Source organism: Convolutriloba macropyga, chromosome 13, assembly GCF_964194025.1.
Source record: "Convolutriloba macropyga chromosome 13, txConMacr16.3, whole genome shotgun sequence".
NCBI classification, from domain to species: domain Eukaryota; kingdom Metazoa; phylum Xenacoelomorpha; order Acoela; family Convolutidae; genus Convolutriloba; species Convolutriloba macropyga.
In genome coordinates this window covers 44,637,231-44,658,313 of record NC_134480.1, presented here as the reverse complement: position 1 = coordinate 44,658,313, position 21,083 = coordinate 44,637,231, and the positions used below count along the sequence as shown (strand labels likewise).

At 36.6% G+C, this 21,083-nt stretch overlaps 1 protein-coding gene across 1 annotated transcript in view; it reads left to right on the top strand.

Moving 5' to 3' along the window:
- The first annotated feature begins 3,025 nt into the window (after positions 1 to 3,025).
- Positions 3,026 to 21,083, top strand: part of LOC142352125 (calpain-1 catalytic subunit-like) — a 74,750-nt gene continuing 56,692 nt past the window's right edge. Inside the window, exons 1-7 of the mRNA XM_075404497.1 lie at positions 3,026 to 3,247; positions 3,736 to 4,082; positions 5,791 to 5,999; positions 6,508 to 6,676; positions 7,148 to 7,298; positions 7,533 to 7,654; positions 8,339 to 8,550. Of these exons, the coding sequence (XP_075260612.1) occupies positions 3,201 to 3,247; positions 3,736 to 4,082; positions 5,791 to 5,999; positions 6,508 to 6,676; positions 7,148 to 7,298; positions 7,533 to 7,654; positions 8,339 to 8,550 (1,257 nt within the window). The 5' untranslated portion in view covers positions 3,026 to 3,200. The remainder of the gene's footprint in view (positions 3,248 to 3,735; positions 4,083 to 5,790; positions 6,000 to 6,507; positions 6,677 to 7,147; positions 7,299 to 7,532; positions 7,655 to 8,338; positions 8,551 to 21,083) is intronic.

Here is a 21,083-nt window from a genome sequence, read left to right as displayed (position 1 = left end):
TGGAAAGATCGATGAAACACGTGGTAACAAAACACAATCAGAAAGAGAGAAGAAATCAAAAAGATGTTGAATCAAAAAGTGGCATCAAAGGGTATAAAACAACTAACAAAAATTTAAAGCAACAAATATGTGATCATTGAATGGTACGAACTAGATAACATCCATCAGAAGAACCACTAATTTGACAACTGATGGAATTAAAAACAAAAAAGACTTCATCAAAATCTCCAGCAAGTGCGCTCGAATCGTCCTCTGATCAGACTCAAGTGCGCTCGAAACGTCCTCTGACCAGACTCAAGTGCGCTCGAAACTGCCTCTGATCAGACTTAAGTGCGCTCGAAACGGCCTCTGATCAGACTCAAGTGCGCTCGAAACGACCTCTGATCAGATTCAAATGCGCTCGAAACGTCCTCTGATCAGACTCAAGTGCGCTCGAAACTGCCTCTGATCAGACTTAAGTGCACTCGAAACGGCCTCTGATCAGACTCAAGTGCGCTCGAAACGGCCTCTGATCAGACTCAAATGCGCTCGAAACGTCCTCTGATCAGACTCAAGTGCGCTCGAAACTGCCTCTGATCAGACTTAAGTGCACTCGAAACGGCCTCTGATCAGACTCAAGTGCGCTCGAAACGGCCTCTGATCAGACTCAAGTGCGCTCGAAACGGCCTCTGATCAGACTCAAATGCGCTCGAAACGTCCTCTGATCAGACTCAAGTGCGCTCGAAACTGCCTCTGATCAGACTTAAGTGCACTCAAAACGGCCTCTGATCAGACTCAAGTGCGCTCGAAACGGCCTCTGATCAGACTCAAGTGCGCTCGAAACGACCTCTGATCAGATTCAAGTGCGCTCGAAACGACCTCTGATCAGACTCAAGTGCGCTCGAAACGTCCTCTGATGAGACCGAACCCAGACCATGATCCAGACTAAAGAGACTATGATCAGACCTGCCAGACCGAATTGACCTCTGATCAGACCGAACCCAGACCATGGTCCAGACTAAAGAGACTATGATCAGACCTGCCAGACCGAATTGACCTCTGATCAGACCGAATCCAGACCATGGTCCAGACTAAAGAGACTATGATCAGACCTTCCAGACCGAATTGACCTCTGATCAGACCGAACCCAGACCATGGTCCAGACTAAAGAGACTATGATCAGACCTTCCAGACCGAATTGACCTCTGATCAGACCGAAATCAGACCATGGTCCAGACAATTTTGCGCTCGAACCGCTTTCCAGACCCTGTAATTTTGGTCTGGGAACACAGGGGTGTGCGCTCGATTGGGTCTAATCATAGCTCAATTTGGGTCTGGACCAAAACCTGGGAAGTTCACTAAAACTGATTGAAAACAAAAGTTGTCCATGACCAAAAACATGAGCTACATGCTGAAGCCAGTAAACGAAATGTGTCAGACATCTCTAGATTACCATTTGAGCTGTGGTTATTGGGATTAGGGGAGAGCACGGAAAAGACGGACGAGAATCAACGAACAATTGTTACTTTTTCAAAGCTGAAATGTAAAAGTAATAAAAAAAGCAACTTCACATTAAAACCAAGAGCAAGGAAAATTTTTGTTTTTAGAAAAAAGTGATGAATTTTCTCATTTTTGAGACAAATTCTCGAGGCCCAAAGAAACACAATTGTCCAAATTTGATGAAAATGTTGAAAAAGAAATCAAAGCTAAGTGAAAAGCATGAAGCTTCAATTGAAATATTTAGTAAAATTTGGCTATTACCACTATAAACCGTTAATTAATGCTCTTCAACAGCTCCGAAGAAAATTATAAGCGGGGTCCTTCTCATTACTGCTATGAAAGTATTGCACAGACACATAGCAAAAAGTTTAGTCACAGAGTTCAAAAGTGAGACGCAAGGGAACTTTGAACAAAATCAACTTGGAGTAGCTCTTCAGTGAGGTGCAGAGGCATTTATCCATTAAAAAAATGCACAATTGAGAAGCTCGCTATATACTTTTTCAGCACTGGCATTTCGCAAATTTTTCTCAGAACGTTTTCAATTTTGTCAAAAGAATTGTTTATTGTCTATAGTTGCTACAAAAAGGATCAGCGTCTCTGCTTTTATTTATGATTTAGTTCATATCTCCTGAGTTGACTTTTTAACAAGGAAGCTCCCTTGTGATGAACTTGTAATAGTCTTTGTTTTTGTTTCCGCCATTGGAGCTGAAAAGGAAAAGATACAGAATCTGTCATGTTCTAATCAAACCGTTAAATTGCCATTGAAACGGATGAATTCTGATGAGCCTCTTTCTTGATTTATCACTTTTGTTTTTGATTGTTACAATCCTCAAGGTTGAAATATTACTTCCAACCAGAGTGTGAATGAGGACTTGAAATTTTAAAACACGGTTGTACTGATTTCTTATAAAAAACGAGAGGCTTCGATGAAGCGACAATGACCTTCAATTTGTAATTAAGGTTTAAAAATACAATCTTTTGGCAAAAAAATTCACCAAGATTGTAGCTAAAAATTAGAACAAAAATATTTCCAGGCTTGACGGTTCAAATTTGCAAATCACCACTCCCCAGGCTGAGGTCTTAGACCTGAATTATATATGTTCAAGCCATCTCGGATGAAAATTACTTCTCATGAGACCGTCCCAGATCAAAGAGATCGGTGATCAGACAAGTACCAGACCCCTGTCTAGACTTTTGTTCGCTCAAGATTTTCTTGGGATATGTAATTCGAGCACATGATCTGTAAGTGTGCGTTTGGAGGTGTTTTGACCATACGGTCTGATCAAAGATGGCCTGGGACTTTAACTTGGGTCATTTGCCTGTCATAATTTGACCCGAATAAGATCAAAAATCATGCTTAATATCTCTTTATGGGCGCATATTACATATGAGGTGTGTTAAATATAAAACGCCGCGCCGTGTTATTAATATTGTTTGATCTCAAAGAATCACGAAAATCGAATTATTGTACATACTACGTGGTTTATTCTGTAGTCATAAAAATCAGTTTGCAGTTCTGCATTTTACAAAACGTAGAAAAAACTGTTTATCTTTCACATTTTAAGCTGCAAACTTTAAGGCTTTAACTCTACTGGTTGTTTTTATGAAAAATGTGTTTGATTTGAGCATAGTTTTTAGTAAAAGTGAACTTAAGTTTATATCTGATTAATTTGGATTCAATAGAGCGTAATAGAGAGAGGAGAGAGAGAAAAAGAGATTCTATGAGTTGTATTAGCCAGTTAATCGATTGTGTAACTGGAGCCAAAAGGTAAGACATCAATTTACAACTTTAATCCCATTCGGTATAGGATCTGATCCATAATCTGATCTTTGAGATCATCCATAATCTGAATTGATCTCAAAATTGTAATATTTGTGTAAAAGTTTTCATAAATTAATCTCCGAAAGAATATGGTAAATCAGTTCACATTTTCAACTAATTTCCAAGAAAGAGAACCCAATTCTACAAACCCAATAAAACCAAATGAAGCGAAAGAACCTTTTTTGAAATACATTTTCAGATTATATTCCTCATCAAGATTTTTTCGCAAAAACTAGTCAGCCCAAACCTTTATTAGGTTTGTAACCTCAGAAAGCTAAAAATGTTTTTTTAATACAGCAAAGTTGATATAAAGTTACAAAATAGAGTAAAGAAGGAGGTAAGCGGTTGAAAAAAATATAGGGCCAGCATTTCAGCCGGGTGGGCAGAGAAGTTAATGCTCAATAAATCATGACAAATCTTTTAAAATTTTCCAGAGGAATGGCGTACTCCATAGTTGCCCTAACCGAACATGCAGCTAACAAGCTGATGAAGCCAGTCGAGCTGTCTTACCATGAACTCAAACAGGAATACCAGGGATCCGGACGCCTTTTCGAGGACCCAGTTTTCGATGCCTCCTATTACTCTTGCTTCGGATCCACCCCCAACCAGGATTACGATGTCGAGTGGCTTCGACCGCCTGAGTTGTTGGAGAAGTACCATAATATGGAGGGTACCGATGCCCGGATGTTTGTGGATGGTGCCAGCAAGTTTGATTTGGTCCAGGGTGAGTTGGGTGATTGCTGGCTGGTGGCATCAGTAGCGTGTTTGACCACAAAGGAAGGTAAGATATGTGACAAATAATTATTAAGATGCAAAAAAGGACAATGTTTTTGTAGTTTCGACACTTTTGAGGAAAACAGGAAAAAGGTTTTTGTCATACTTTTTAATCACAGGAGTCAATTATGTCACTAGAATTGCTTTTTGATTAAGTATAGTGGCGATTACTTTAAATTCTGCGAAAATTTGACAATAGACAAAGAGAAGCAGTTAAGGAAAATGGCCGACCATCTTTGAGGGTGCATGGAATGAAGCTTTTCTGCCCTTACACATGTCTGGTTTGATTAAAACAACAGGAGCAATTTTCTGCCCTTAGCAATTTTCAATTATTATTTTTTAAAAACATAAGCCTCGGCGTATCAGGTTTATACTAATTTCCATGGAACTTGGAAAATTCATCCCTTAACAGTAAACACAGAAATCAGTAGAGTGCAAGAAGTTTGAAAATTTGACAAAAATTAAAGGTCTCTGAGGGAGATTTCTATATCAGTGACCTGCTCACTAGGGCGCTTTTTCACTTGCACCAAAAATCTCTTCCATGGGTCTTAATCTCTATCAGGATAGAACTTGAATCAGTCTAAAATGCTATTGAAGTTCTGGTATAAATACTGACAAAGAATATTTGTTCCCCATCTGTAAATTTGACGCCCTGGGTAAATTTCGTGACCTGAATACTATAGTGAATACAAACTACTGAATACCATAGTTAATGGAGGACATCTTCAGACCAAATTCACGACCGAATAGTGACAGCCAACGCAAAGACTAGTTTTTCCCCCAACCTATTTGTTGAAATGATGGGTTGTTATTTTCGGATGCAAGAATTAACAGTGATTTTTTTTGCTTGGCCAGCGTGATCAGTTTCTCTAGCCATAGTTCGTGATTCAGCAACAATGCTGCTTGTGCGAGCGCCTCAAGAGCAATCGGTTAAAGTTTGACAAACTGCTTTTGATGTGGAAAACCATCATGCAATCAGAGACTCGTCAACGAGTAAGTAATGCATGCGAGAGTTGAAGAAAACCGAATTCACCTTTTTAGTTCCAGAAAATATTCCCCCAAAACCGAGTTTTAGAAAATATCACAGCTTTTCAAAAAAAATTTTGATTTTTCTGTTAAGTTTCGATATGATATCAAATAAAACGTGATAATTTATGATAAAATTAACTCGCTGAAAAATCTATTTAAAAATCTACCGTAAAAATGTACCTAATTTAAAATTCTTAAAAATCCACCTAATTAAAAAATTGAATTGTGTTTCTATAATTTTTAGTGCTCTATGTTGAAAGAATAAAAATAAATTCTCATTTCATTGCTCAAAAGAGCAATCTCATATCTCAGAACGGGCTACTAGAAAAATAACAATATCGTTACAAATCGACAAAAACGACAAAGTTTTTCAAAAAACACCAAAACGACAAAAAGCAGAGCAAGCAGTAAGAGCGACTAGGCGACATCAATTAACAACACTTTAAATTTAACAGTTACCAAAATACTTACAAAATAATTGGCTCACTTTTTTGGGATCTATTCATCTGTTTCGCACCCCCCCCCCCTCTCAATGACCCACAGTTACCAATTATGTGTTGTTATAGAGCACGTTACTATGTAAAAATAATGCACGTGAGCCGGGGTATCATAAAATGTATATTCCCATTAAGCGGGGGGAACAGAATAGATCCCTTTTTGTTGTCAGGATAAAAATGGTTTAACAGGTCTTCTCGATCAACTGCAAGACGAGTTCACAGAATTCAACAGTGAAGATTACTTCGGCTGTTTTGCATTCAACCTGTGTGTGGATGGGGAGTGGAGGGAGGTGGTGGTGGATGACAGACTCCCCAGCAGAGGGGGTGAACTATTGTACACTTCTAGCACTGAGAGGACTGAGTTTTGGAGTGCATTGCTAGAAAAAGCAGTCGCTAAGGTGGCAATAATTTTTTGTAGTCATTCGGAAGATTTGTATTTACTATCTGTGAAAAATAATTTTTTACAATGACTTTTTCTTTTTGAACATTCTTGCAAAAATTTTATGATTTCTTCATTTCATTTGATGAAAAATGAGAACTGGCTCTGAAGTTTGTAGTCTGTATTATCATGGCAACAGGGGTGAAAATGGTGAGCGAGAATTTTATTGAAGCTGATAGAGTTCATCAAGCCGACCTCATACAAAAAAAATTCTTACCATGAGATAACAAACTAACATAACCACTTTACCATAAAATATAACATTTTAGATTAATTTTTGGAATTAAGGTTTAAAAACTTAGATAAAAACAATTGAAACAATATCTTTCGACGAAATTGGTGATAGTTTCTCCGATAGAATGCACGGAAACTTTTGCCGGAATTTCATTAGCATCAGTGATAGCATCTTAGATCTCAGAACGCCAAAGACACATAAACTGGGTTTCATGATCAACATACTCTTGTAGATCTTTGGTAGCTACGGTTCTCTCACGGCTGGTTCAATAGAGGAGGGACTGTCTATGTTGACTGGAGGCATCACTGAGAAACTGGGACTGGAACCAGACAGCACCCCAGAAGAGATAGAGGTCAAGTCCAAAAAGATGACCAGCTGTCTGGATCGAGGATCACTTTTAGGTAACTAATGAAAAAGATTGTAGTAGAATTATCCACAGTTTTAAATATTACAATTCCATCAGTGCACTTTTTAGGGTATTCATTTTTTAGATAAATTTTTGGAAAATAGTTTTAAATCTTCGGCGCAGCTGGAGTTTTTTTGGTTCCTATCCCTATCAGTAAAAACAACCACCTGGTTCCAGAATTTGCAAGATTGTACGCACTTATTTGCAGTGTTATGTAACATCAATTATATGGCTGAATTCATCCTCTTAAATGGGCGATGCGGGGCCGTTTCCAATTTAGCAGGCATACTATATTCACTCAAAATTTTTTCACACAAAAAATAATGAAAAGTTTTACATTTCAGTTAAGACTTTTTGATTTTGAGTTGCCTGCTCTTTATAGAGAACTGAAATTTCTGATGTGATCAATCTGCTATTGTTCACCCAATCCGAGATTTGGTTTCAATTTATTGATGAATGTTTGTAGGATGTTCAATTCCGACTTCTGGGGAGGAAGAGGGTTTCGAAGTGACATGTGACAATGGTCTGATTAAGGGTCATGCCTATAGTGTGACTGGACTGTATGAGGTTGTGCTGGAACGCAGTCCAGACCCAGAGGAAAACGGTCAAACTAAAAGGCTAGTCAAATTGTTAATTCAAAACGGTACCGTTTACAATGTTTTGATGCGTAATTGTAAATTGAAATCAAATAATTTTGAATTTTTGGTACATTTCGAAAATTTGTCTCCAGACCTTCGTAGGACTTTTCATCCAATCTGGGTATAGTTTTTGCGTTTTAGTCGAAGGATATAGTATCGCTTCTAAGCCACTTAGCGCCCTTTTTATTTTTCCCAATTTTTGTTTGTTTCCAGACTGATCCGTATCCGTAACCCATGGGGTGAGAAAGAGTGGAATGGACGATGGAGTGACGACAGTTCAGAATGGGACAAACTGAACCCACGCATAAGAAACAAACTACACGTCACTAATGACGGTATTCATGTCACCGCAAACAAAGTCTTAGATGAAAGTTTATTCAGCATGAGTGTGTACTTCCTTTTACATTTATGCAACCTTTCCAAAAGTTCTTTCTATGAAACTTTCTAAAATTTTTTTTTTCATTTTCTTGAAATTAAAATTTTGAAAATGATTTTTTTACAGTTTTTTGGCTTTAAGGATGACATATCCGTAAAGTGTGCAGAGCTAGTTATAGTAGTAATGATAGATTTTACACATGAACTTCAATCTTCAAATTTTTAGCAAAGAAGGCGGACAAGTCCATAAATAAATATTCTAACTCAAAGATCTGATAATTAAAAACTTCCCAGAGCTTGCCAGAGAATTTCCAGCGCTCTAGATATCAAAAATTCTCACTACAGCAAAACTGTCTCTTGTGACATGATTATGAAATGCGGTAATATTTCAAAACCCAATCCTCGTAGATCCCTACACTTTAAAAGCATGTTTTTAAATTTACACTCTCTAAAAATTCATCTTTTAAAACTTTAGAGGTAAGTAAACCTTAAGAAACCTATGGTAGCTCATGTTGTAGAAATTTAGACAAAAACAATTTGCTGTAAAATCTTAGACTCTGTATAAAACTGTTAGAAGTTTAAAATTTCCCATAAAATCTTAAAGTTTTAACACGTCCTTTAACATTTGCGCGTGCGTTGATTAGATGGCGAGTTCTACATGGAGTTCGAGGACTTCGGTCACACCTTCACTTATGTCTCCATGTGTCACTTCCAGTTCCAGGATGCAGACGCTGCCAATGTCAATGAGGGCAGCTGGCATGTCCAGAGGATAGAGGGCTGCTGGGATCTGGCAACTGCCGGGGGAGTCAGGGGAGGGGCATTCTCTGTCAATCAACAGTACCTCGTCAAAATACCTGTTAGTACGAGAGTTATACATAAAGGACACACAGCATTCTTTTTGAGCATCAATTTTCTGTCATATTATTCTAACAACTTTTGCCATGAGAAAACGAAAGTTTCATTAAGAAAAGAGAAAAATCTTACAGTTGCGCAGACTGGTTTAATTTTTTTTGAATTTAAATTTTATTAAAATTATGCATTAACATATATGAACAAAATACAAAATGCATTTATGAGTAATAATATGAATATATACGTAAAGTTTAATACAAATCATTGTTATCAAACTTTGATTGGGAGGTTTTTGCTCATTTAAAGTTCAATTAAGGAAGTGTTTGTTTTGTTAAAGAATTCTTCATTCTTCGCAATCGCTCTTTATAACATCAGTCTTGTTCTCCTTAAATTTCAGAATTCTTCTCTTTTCAATCATCATTGAACTCTTGAAAATTATTTACGTTCTCTCCGCTCGTTGGGTGAGACAATACTTACAAAAACGAAGGTCCCCTCCCATTGGGTGACACCTCTAAAATAACTCCATTCTTCCTGGAGTTCACAATGATTGCCCAAAATAGAATTTGCCGAAAAGCATTACAAAACTCGGGGTTACGGGACTCGTGCAAGCAACATTGTAGCCGATACTCGTAAAATCACAACGGAAAACGACTGAGCCAATCTGTCAAAAGCGATAGCATGTCCTATCGACTGATAATTCCTGCTTTCAGCTAAACAGAGCTATGCGCTTTAACTTTTTCTTGAGAGTAACTGTCAGACCGCCCAATGACTCAACAGCAAGGGGAACAAACAGATTTCCTTGCTCAGAGCAACTATTTTCGTGTTGTGCATACTTTTGCTCTTCGGCTGCATCAATCGCGTAACCAGACTTCTCTGCCGCATAATTTATAATGTTTGGTTGCAGTGGAGAAGTTACGGTGACGTCTAGAGCAGCTGGACGACCTGATTTCCATGAAGGCAGAAAAATGTTGCCAGGTCGATAACTTTTTCCACCAATAAGGTTCCATTTTTTGATGACTGGGGACAAGTTAGCTGCTCAGCAAGCTCATGCAATACGGTCACGAATCCTGTCTTGCGGTGAAAGTGCATCCGTCCTTCCGTGACAGATGACTGCGTGGTTACCGGAAACGTCAAGTGTCCCAGACCTGCTGTAAGGGAATTTTCTTTCATCTTCATAAACTGCAATCCCTAGTCTGTACTTGACACTAAATTGAAATTCACTGGGACTGAGATGGAGACCTAAGGCAGGAACTGGAGGTGCCGCAAGGCGTGCGCCGGATTGAGGCAAACAAAGTGATTGCAGTCTTGCTTTCTCCCTGTTTGGCGACTGATTTTTTAACAGCTCACAAAACTTTTCAGTATCTACAGCTTCTTGAATTCTCTTCTGTGTGTAGGAAGTCAAGTTGAAAGGTTCAAGGCATGTATAGAGTTCTTTAAAAACTCCACGCTGGTTTATAATTTTCTGATCCCAGAAGCTAACACTGAGTCATCAGAAGCTAACACTGAGCCCACAAATGCGGCCCTGTATTGCTTTTGCGATTGTTGCACTCTGCGGCCAGAAGTGCTTATTGGCAGGTTTGACTGATTCCTTGAATTTCCACAGGTGACTGTACCTATTATTTGATCTAACGAATCCCGTTGGCTGGAATCGAATATTTTTAAAACATCGATCAGATCTCTTGGAGGCGCCTTAGTGCGTAGATAGTAGACTGTTTTTGTTGTACCTAAGCAATAACTAAGTATGCCGAGAGCACTTTGAAAATCATCCAGATAAATAAAATTCTCCAAGAGCGACAAAAGTTTTTGAACACGTTTCCGCCCGCACGAAGAAACGAATTCTGATGAGGCGACAGCGGTACCCAGTACTTCAAAACCCTTGCCTGTAATTCCTGTAACCACTCAATCAACTTAGGGTAGGTCTACAATTAAGCAGAGTTCCCACTCGTCTTTCCTCAATTACAGACCCCTTTTTGCACCTCCATTAGCTAAGATAACGACTGTTGTTCGGATTTGATCATCGGAGCCTGCAATGAAACCATCGTCCAAATACCAAGTGTGCTGGGTAAGATTTGTAACGCGTGTCCTATTTTTTCTATAACAGGCCATAACGTCAACAAATAGAGAAGTGGACGCAGGGGATCTTCTTGTTGAACACCCGATTTACTTTGAAGACTGGCGCTATTATACACTAGTGGAACATGCTGAGAGTAGCGAAAATTTGTAAAAACTGCAATACCTGGTATGAAATCGCATGCTGCTGTCAGTAAATGTGAACGCTTAACCCAATTGAAGGGATTTCGGAAATCAATCTGAAGCACTCTTTCCTTAGAGTCAGCGTTGAGGATCTTTTCGTAAGTGATTTTCGCAGAGTGGTTGATTGCTTCCGCATCTCCGCTAACTCCAACCCCTAGCTGAATGGAATCGAACCACTCAATTGCTTCTGATTTTGCTTCTTTCACTAAACATTTAACAATAAGGCGCCTCAGAATTTCACTGACAGCTTTTGGGCGTACTCTCCCTTTCTTTTTGGATAGAGCGTTGAGCGATGCACTGCAGAGGTTTTTTGAAACAAATGAAGGGAATATACCCCGGCTTCCAGTACTTACAAACCTTGTTGTTGATTTAAGATCGAATTCAGATTGGTCGGGAGCAGTACATTCTAGTGCGTGCAATAGATGCTCTGGATGCATCTTGGGAGGACCAGTTGCAGTGTACTTGCTGCAAGTTTTCAATTGTTCAAAAACTATGTTATTGCTAAATTGATACGCACTTGATGCAACATTGTCAGGTTGGAGCAAGGCTGGAGAAGCTTCTTTGGGATATAGTTCTTCTAGTGCCTTCAGAGTAGCTCTGCTGTTAGGCGCAAGTCCCTCAGATGACAGGATTTTTGCTTCGCGACCAAATTGATCTTGCAAACATAAACTGTTAGCTCTGCTGGCTTCTTCTTCTATTCTGTTTGTGGAATTTTACTTTGCTTCTGTCAAAAAGTTTGCATATTCACCCTTATTCAATTGATCAATGCAATCGGAGAGTCGCTGATCCTGATTTCGTTTATGCTTCTTACCTCCTCGGATGCTTGCACGCAGGATGCATTTCGAAGCTGAACACAGTTTCTGCCAATTTAGTTCGTCATCTGGAGTTTTGGCACAATCATCCAGGATGCTGGTTAGCAGTTGTGACCTTTTAACTCTAAATTTGACCGGAACGAAACGACATGTTGGAACATGTGAACTTACTATTGTCTGTATACAGGGCAGTTTTTTTATTTTTTTCTGTTTTGTTAGTTCAACGTTTTCAATGAAATTAGCTGGTTTTGCTGGTTTTGCTCATCAAGCTGGTTTTGCTCACAGGATGCGAGGAGTAGGTCAATATTATCCGAAACTGCTTTTGTTATATTTTTGCGATAGTTCAAATTATGTTTGTGCTTCGAATAGGACCAAATTGATTTCGCATTGAATCACGAGTACTTCTATGAGCTGCAATCACTACATCTAATTTTGGTTTCATTCCCCAAGTTCTCTAAAACTTGCACCTTATAGAGTTCGTTGACAGTGTCAGGGATGAAAAGTATGGTTACTGTTGTTGGGTGGAATTGCTCTTTTACACTCAGGTCTTGAAAATTTTGCGTCAAACCATTAAGTGCATCACTGATGTGTTCAGAGTCATCAATGATGTCTCGTGATTTTGCATTATCTTGAGACTGGAATTGCACAAGAACACTATCGTTCACAACATTTTTTCTGAAATTGTAGTTCATTTTTCTTATGTTCAAAACTGTATTTATGTCATCCCGGGTCCGCAAATCGTAAAAACGATTTTTCTTCCCGAACCGAAGGTTCCTTTTTTGATAGCTAGATTTCTGATAGTGTTGTTGTCGACCACTACTTTTTTTGATGTCTGGCCTAGGAATTTTTAGGAAAAAATGTTCTCAGAAGTGTCCCCCCGTTGTGGCATTTACTGTTGTAGAACTCGACTGCTTTTTTGAAATGTCAGTAAATCTGCTGGCGCCTAATAGCATATATCTCTAGGGGCTACCGGCGGTACGACCTTGGGTTGGTGATCGAGAACAATCTCAACGGGTTTTGAAGCTCGGTCTTGAACTCTTGAGGTAATTTACTTCAATAAGTTTGATCCAATTTTAAACGAATTCAACTTCGAGCTTAGCTTTCTTCAACGCAGCGACTTAACTCCAACGCACGTGCAAAAATGGAAAAAATCAAAAAAGTCTGTTTTTCGTGACAGATTTATTAGCATTGATTTTATTGTATTTCAATTCAACATATCAATTAAAGAAGACTTTTGAAGCGTGGTTTAGAAGCATCATCATTTCACGCAGCCAAAATGTTTCACATGGAGTTGTGGTACAAAAAGTTTGCGTGTGCTGAGATACAAATTTCAGGTTTTTGAGAAGAAGAAAATAGAAATTTCGTAGTTGCATTATTTACTGACATAAATTTTCTAAAAATTTTACAAAAAACGAGCCATGCGATTAAAATAAATCATTGATTAAAAGTTGCCTTAAATTTTGATAATCAAGGGAACTGAGAGCGTTTTTCAGGGTTCAGATTTTGGTATTTGCTGGGAACAAAAATTTCCATTTCGAATATTGGAATTGGTTGACTTATAAAGTTGCTGGAAACATCTTTAATTCCCTTGCATTTTTATTTTTTTATTACTACATTCTTGGTGGAACTAAACGTCTCAGCAAATTTGGTCCTTGCAATGAACTTGAGCAAAGCTTTTATTTTTTTTGAAAAACAGCTTATTTTAAACTGGAATCATGGAAATGTAATTTTTCGGGTTATGATTTGGAGAAAAAAATGTGACAGCAGGTTATAGAAATTTAACAATTTTTTCCACACTGTTTCTCTGCCCGCTGTTTTGCTTCCACGTCGATTCTTTTGGAGTTTCTCAATACTGTGAGGTTTGGCAAAAAATTTCTCATCTGAAGAGACCTTTTTTGTACTATTGATTTTCTTGAATTAAAAAAATGATGTGATTTTAGACAATATTTTGCGTAAAATAAAATCTGGAAGAACAATAAGATTTCTCAAACGTACAATTTGTGACATCTTAAAACCCTGCAGTGAGGGAACCAAATTTTTTGTTGAAAAATTAGATCACAGTATGCGTATAAAAGTACGGCACGTCATAATGTCATTACTTAGGTTGTTCCCTCATTTGCATGCGGCGCTCAGAGGTTCTGTGGCTTATCTATATTAGTTTCTTTTTAAATCTTTATTAGGAGAAAAGTTGAAATTAAGGGCCAATTTTTAAAATATTTAAACATTTGCATAAAGTTACCAGGTTAGTATGTTTTCAAGATAGTAGCTATTTTTTTAGTCAAAACAGGGAGTACATAAGGAAAACGTCCGCTAGAAAACCGAAAAAGTTTTTTGGCGTTCATTAAAAAACGAGGAAAAACAATTTTTTTAATTAATTTATAAGTTTTTCTCAGATTTATACGGGTAACTCATGATTCGTCTTGGTAAACTTAATTCTGAAAACTCATGTTTTCATTGCTTTTGTTTAAGGAAAATCCTCTAATTTTGTGTTACTAGTAATTGAAAGAGATAATCGAAGCGTGCTGCTCAAGATAGCAGGGTGACTAAAAATAATTGTCTCTAAAATCCGTCACGAGAAATAGTCGTAAACCTTTAGTGAAATGTTGAACTCAAAGTAATCATAAAAAAAGCATTTTTTTCGTCGTTGATGCAACTTGTCATTATGCGTTGAAATTGATTCTTTGTCTTTTGAAAACAATTAGTATTTTTTTCTCCAAAAAAATGTAGCAGAAATTAAGTTAGTTTTGCCAATTGTGTTGATATTTTTCCAGAAACCAAATTTTGGTATGCTTTATGATTACCTTCATTCTGATTTTTTTTTCACTAGATGAAAATTAAAATAAATAAAACATAGATTAACAGACCTTACAAGGCCCCTGTCTGAGGTATCACATTTCAGAAAATTTGGCGTTTTATTGAAACGATTGACAACACTTCAAAACCTTTTTCGACTTTACGCAGCCTTTCTCTTTCGCTTTAAACTAGTTGCTGAGAATGTGGAAAAAGCATGAAATAAGATGTTTTCTGGTCGAAAGGGCATTTATTTTGTAATTAGTTTTCACTGATAATTGAACTTCGGTTCAACAAATTTGAGCATGCAATTAGCCTAATTAACTATGGCCCGAAGTACCTTAAAAATTAATTGAGAGCCAATTCAAAGGCTTAGTTTCTCGCGAACAGTGTCGTGGGTTAACTGACGTAAAGTTTCCAGTTGTCTTATTAATACACTATTGATTAACAATCTTCATTTTGGTTAAATGGACACTATGTTAGCTAATAGATTCAGCAACCATGGAAAAAGGTGAAGCTACTTTTCTTAGTGGCATTAGTAAAAAAATACGTTCACTATTTTTCACGCTAGCCCCAAAACACTAATCGTGGAAATAAATTTTGGTTACATTCAATCCTGAAGCAAATTTTATTTAATTGTGCTTACTGCCACCAATTTTTCTACGGCCAATGGTCACCTAAAGTTTGGTCTACCTTGCGTTATTTAGATCCACGAAGACGGTTTCTCTCATACATTTGGTGCTTTTAGTCCTTCTCTGTTTGGCTGCACAGAAATTAATTCTAAAGCGCCCCTGAAGCGCCATTAAACCACAGGCAGAGGTATGCCAAAAAATTTTACGAGGAAATATAATCCTTGATGCAACTAAACTCCGTGTCGCTATGTTAATAAGTGGGATTTACCAAAATTTTGCCAATTTCGCTTGTAATTGAATGTTGGACTATTCTTGAAGTCTTTATAAAAATAGTTTCCACAAAATGTATCTTCCAATCTCAATACCTCAGCGCATTTAATGGATTAAAAGATAAAAATTTCTGGAAACTAAATACAAAGGGTGTATTTCGCAAAGGGTGTATTTCGCAAACCCTTTTACGCATACTGATGGTGACCAAATGTAGTTGGGGGCAAAATCAGCCAATTCGCTATTAAGTATCGCTTTGCGGATTTATGTCAACCCAGGATGAAGTCCGCGACCCAAGACAGGTATTGGCCAGACCGACTTGGGTCGCGGACAGGGGGGTCCGGTGCGACCGTCCACAATGGTCTGGAAAAAATTTGGGTCGCGCCTTCCGTCTGGCCAATGGCAATTTTAGTCTGTTCGGTCAGGCGAATACCCATATTTCGGTCTGTTCGGTCTGGCCAATACCCATATTTCGGTCTGTTCGGTCTGGCCAATACCCATATTTCGGTCTGTTCGGTCTGGCCAATACCCATATTTCGGTCTGTTCGGTCTGGCCAATACCCATATTTCGGTCTGTTCGGTCTGGCCAATACCCATATTTCGGTCTGTTCGGTCTGGCCAATACCCATATTTCGGTCTGTTCGGTCTGGCCAATACCCATATTTCGGTCTGTTCGGTCTGGCCAATTACCAAATTTGGTAAATTTGTGCTTTAAACAATTGGTACAAAGGTTGACTATGAAAGTAATACGGAAGGTTGCTCTATGAAAAGACTCGCAATATAATTGGTAATATAAATGGCGATATAATGGGTAGGATAATTTTCGCAATATAATTGGTAATATGAGATAAGAAATACCTCCACGCGCTTCTTCGCCCGTTTTTATTTTTTCATGAAGTTCTATCTCAACATGGGAATAATTTTTTCGAACCACAGCATCTCACAGGCCACCTTAATTGTTCCGACTCACTTTAGTGGGGGGAGCAACTATATACTCAAAAGGGTTTTTTGTTCAGTCAATTTTTGCCGATCGATATAAAAAAAAGGTTGAGAGTTGTGCGCAGAATCATTGAAAAGCCCGTCAAGCGTAGAATACGAAATAAGTCTCTTCTCAATTTTGTTTAATAGAAGGAAAAATCGAGATATTTAGTTTTGTGAACATTCGGCCGAAATACGATGCTTTCATTCAAATTATCCGTAATTTTTGTCATAATTACGTCAATTTTGCTAAAGAATTATTGGTGTAATCCTCAAAGATGGAGGAGGGTTGCCGAATTGTTCCATCCCAGTTGTTTTTGGTTAGAATTAAAGCTAAATCAATCGAAATTCAGATATTTTTTGTCAAAAATGGGACCGAATATGCATTTTAACCCACTTTCTTTAAATTTGCTCTATGCCGACACCTAATAACTGCGCAAATATCTTTCGTCAGCTCAAAAAGTGAGCAAACTGTACTCCCACTGTCTTTAACAGCTTCTGGAAGTATAATTTTGCCAGTTGTTTTTGCAAATATGTAATCGAAAATTAAACAAAATGCGTCATTTATTTTCTATATACTAAAAAATTTTAACTAAAAGCTGACCGTATTTCGCAACCGTTTGAACAATTAAAGGTTTTTGTGGACGGCAGCAAATTCATATCGGATTTTGATCTCAGCATGGATCCTTAAAATTAAAAATGTTTACGTTTTTTTGGGCGCGTTTTTTTCAAATTTCGGCATTTGCAGGCAGAGTTTCAGATCAAGGCTCCATTATTGTCAGATAATGATTGGAACAAATGAGGCCCAACAAAAATTATTATGGTTTCAGTGTTACTCTCATGGTTTTTATATCTTTGAGCAAATGTTTTTGTAAAAAAAAAATTGGACTTCTTATGCTATTTTTTTGTAGTCCAATGATTTAATCTCCCCAATAAAAAATCCTACTCGCTTCTATAGGAGCTATAAGTGCGCCTAGACAAAGCTTGTAGTTGTTATCTAATGTCTTTTATGACTTTGAAAATATTTGTTTTAAGAATGTATTGGTGATTTTTTGAAATTTGACACTATTTTATCTTATTTCTCTCAACTTCTGGCGTAGTCTCAGTAAAGACAGGCCAAAATTTATTTTCCGTCAGCTTTAAATCAAGCTTTGTAACGGTTTTCTGTTTAACTAGAGGTTTCTGGTTTTTGAAACCAGGAGTTTTTAAGAAATGTTTCTTTGATTTTTGATTAGAATTGCACATTTTATAGGTTCACTTTGTTTCCTTGTCGACTTACACAATATTGACATGTCCAATTAAAACAATGCGGTGTTAGAAAAATGCACAGCGTTGAAAAAGGCGCGCTGAATATAATAATAGTTTTTTGCATCGTTTATGCTCTCATGGGCTGGGACAGAGTTCTCTTGCAAATTTTACTGTTTTCTTTATTTGTTCTTATATTTATCTTTCTTTTTTATTTTGTTTGACATATACCTGATAATGATACACCCGAATTGCTTCTTCAAGTATAATTCAACTTCATTAACGATTTTCTTTTATAGCTAACTGTTAAATGACATTGTTGTTGCCGCTATTTGTCCTCTTTTTTGTAGTCTTATGTGATAAACTGGATAATGACAGGTCTCAATTGCTTCCTATGGAGATATGAATGAACATTCTACTGATTTCAGTTATTTTTCAATGATGTTGATCACTTTACAATTAATTGTTTCCAAAAATAGAAACGTATTTTTGAACTTCGCCCCTTTTTGCTCTATTTTTGTTTACCTGTTACCCAATCGCATCGAGGACAGGTCCCATTTCTTTTCTAATGAAGTAGAGGATGATTTGTTAAAGGTTTTGTCTGATGGGAATATTATTTTATTAATGTTTTTTAATATATAGACATCGAGTTTTTGTCGTAATTAATGTTTTATCGGCCCTCTAAAGTGGCATTATTTTACTCCGTTAGTGGTTTATTGAACGAGATGTATGTTTTTCTATCTTTTCCTCATTTGGTAACCAATTAAGTCAAGAATGTGGATGAACTGCACTGGAACGCACATTACCGAGCCCCCTTGTTGTTCCGACCCCTCTTGAGGGGGGAGGAACTATATAATCAACTGGGTTTTTTTTGTTCAGTCAATTTTGGCCGATCGATATATTCATCTTAGACAGCTGAGACTAGTATCATTAGAAAGCTTGTCCTGCGTAGAATATGGAATAAAAAGATTTTTTTGATTTCCGTTTTTGACATGGAGATATCGAGGTTTAAACTTTCGAGAAAATAGACTGAATTCCGTTCACCTTTTTTCGGAATTTTTGACCAAAATTTCGCCAATTTTAATAAAATTTAAATAAATTTTTCATGCAAAAGTTGCTGATTTTACTTTTAAGACAAAAAACATTGTCGGCTATTTTCATTGAATTTTTTTGTCACAAATTCCGGATAAAATTTTCACAAAATTCAGACTTTTTCATCAAAAACAGCACGAAATAAGTATCTTTAGTCCACTCTGATTAAATTTGCAGGAAGTACACACCCAAACACCACGAACGCAATCTTTGTAGACTGAAAAAGGGGCTAATTCCACTTCAACTTCTTTGAGAGTGCTCAGTAAATAAAACTTTGCCGTTTTTCGCAAACTTTATTCGTTGATTATCAAAAACGCAGCATTTACTTTTGATTTTTTAACACATAAAATATCTAAATCAATGACATTCCAAAAATTAAATGTTCCTAATGGACAATCAACATTAGCAGGACTAGTTCTGTACCAATCTTGTACCTTTACAATCCAAAAATAATTCGGATTGTCATCAGTCGGTTTGTTGAAAAAAAATAAGATCTTTTTTTATATTAATTAAATAACAGAACATTTCGAATCAAAGCTCACTAGTGATAGATCTTTTTGGCTTCCTAATTAGCTCGGAATTATTTTTGTTAGTTGTTTCTTGAAAGCTTATGTTCGTTTTGACTTTTAAAATATTTGATTTTTAAATAAAAAATGGCTTATTGAAATTTGCCTCCATTTTTCTCTTACATTGGTCAACTTATAGCTTAGTGTCAGCAATCAAAGAGTGCTCCTTCTTTCTGTTGAATTCAAAGTTAGTCTTTTTGCGGCTTCAGGCCTTAAGTAATGGTGTTCTGGCTTTGATACTAGTAGATTTCACAATTTTTTTTAATTTTTAGTTATTTGCCCATTTTTATTTTTTTTTCTAGTTTTGTCAAATTATCACGTTATTGTCAGTTCATATATCACATTTTTCGCTTTAAAAATAATGCACCATTGATGATAAATAAATCCTTAAAGATACAGATTGTGGTTGTTCACCGCTTCGATAATACTTTCTCGAAGAATTTAACTGAATTTTTTTATTTTTGTAACTGTCGTTTTTACTTTGTCTTTTTAGTCGTATCTAATTTCCTGTACAAGGACCCGGTTTGGTTGGCTTCTCCTGGAAGAGTAGGGGAGCCGATGTTCTGATATTAGAAGATAGATAATGGCTTTCATGACTTTGAAAACAATTGTTTTCGAAAATGAAAAAAAAAACTTTTCAATTTCGCAATTTTGTTCCTTTTATTGTCTGTATGTTACCTGGTCTCGTTAAATATGACATTATTTTTGTCAAGAGAAGGTGTCAAAAGTGACTGGTGTCACAAAATCTAAAGTTTTTAAAGAATGCGTTATGAAATTACTGGCTTCGAGACGGGTTTTTCACAAAAAATGTAAATTAATTTTTGAATTTTGTCATATTTGACGTTCTTTTTGTAGACCCAAGACATGTTCTGGATAATTGCAGGTCTCGAGGGCTTCTTTTGGAAGAATAAACGAACCTATTCAGCTTTTCCATTTTGTAATTAATGGCTTTCATGTGTTTGGAAATAAATTTTTTTCGATAAAACAAAATTTACATAATCTTGCTTTTATCTTTTTGGTCTAATTGTTAACTAGTTTCGTTAATGAGAGGTCATATAATACATTTCAAGGGAAGATGTCAAATGGGATTTGTCACAAAATCTATTGTTTTAAGAGTATTCGTTATGACTTTACTGGCTTCCTCACGGTTTTTCACAAAAAAAAGTAAATTAGTTTTTGATTTTTGTCATATTTGACGTTCTTTTTGTAGACGTAAGGCATATTCTGGATAATTGCAGTTCTCATGGGTTTCCTTTGGAAGAATGAATGAACCTATTCAACTTTTTCAATTTGTAATTAATGACTTTCATGTCTTTGGAAATAAACTTTTTTCGAATAAACAAGTATTACATAATTTTGCATTTTTTTGTCTAATTGTTGCTTATTTTCATTATTGAGCGGCCACATAATGCATTATCGGTGTTTGAAGAAGATGCAATCAAACATGTTTTGGGGGCCAAAGTATGGCTTTAAGGTTCCAAAGCATTTTTTGGCAAGTTTTCATTGATTTTTTGTTTGTTGTCTGTTTAATGTTCTTTTTGTAACTGCATAAAAAATTGAATACCAAGAGTTCTTAATTCCCTTATATAGAACAATTGGTAATTGTAAACCTATGGAATATTTTAGTTGATTCCTAATGGTTTTCATTACTTTGAAATTAATTGTTTTTTTTTAAATTCAGCGAATTTTCTAACTTCAAAGTTTCTGTTCTTTTTTGTCTAATTGTTACCAAGCTTTATTATGAACTGGTGAAAAACCATTTTTTCTGGTGAATTACCAGTTGATTGTTTATTTTCAGTTTTATCTGACGCTATTTTGACTTTGTTATTAAGTTTTATTTTTTAAAACGGACATACATTTTTTGATGTAATTAATGTTTGTTATTGTTGTGTGATTTTGTCG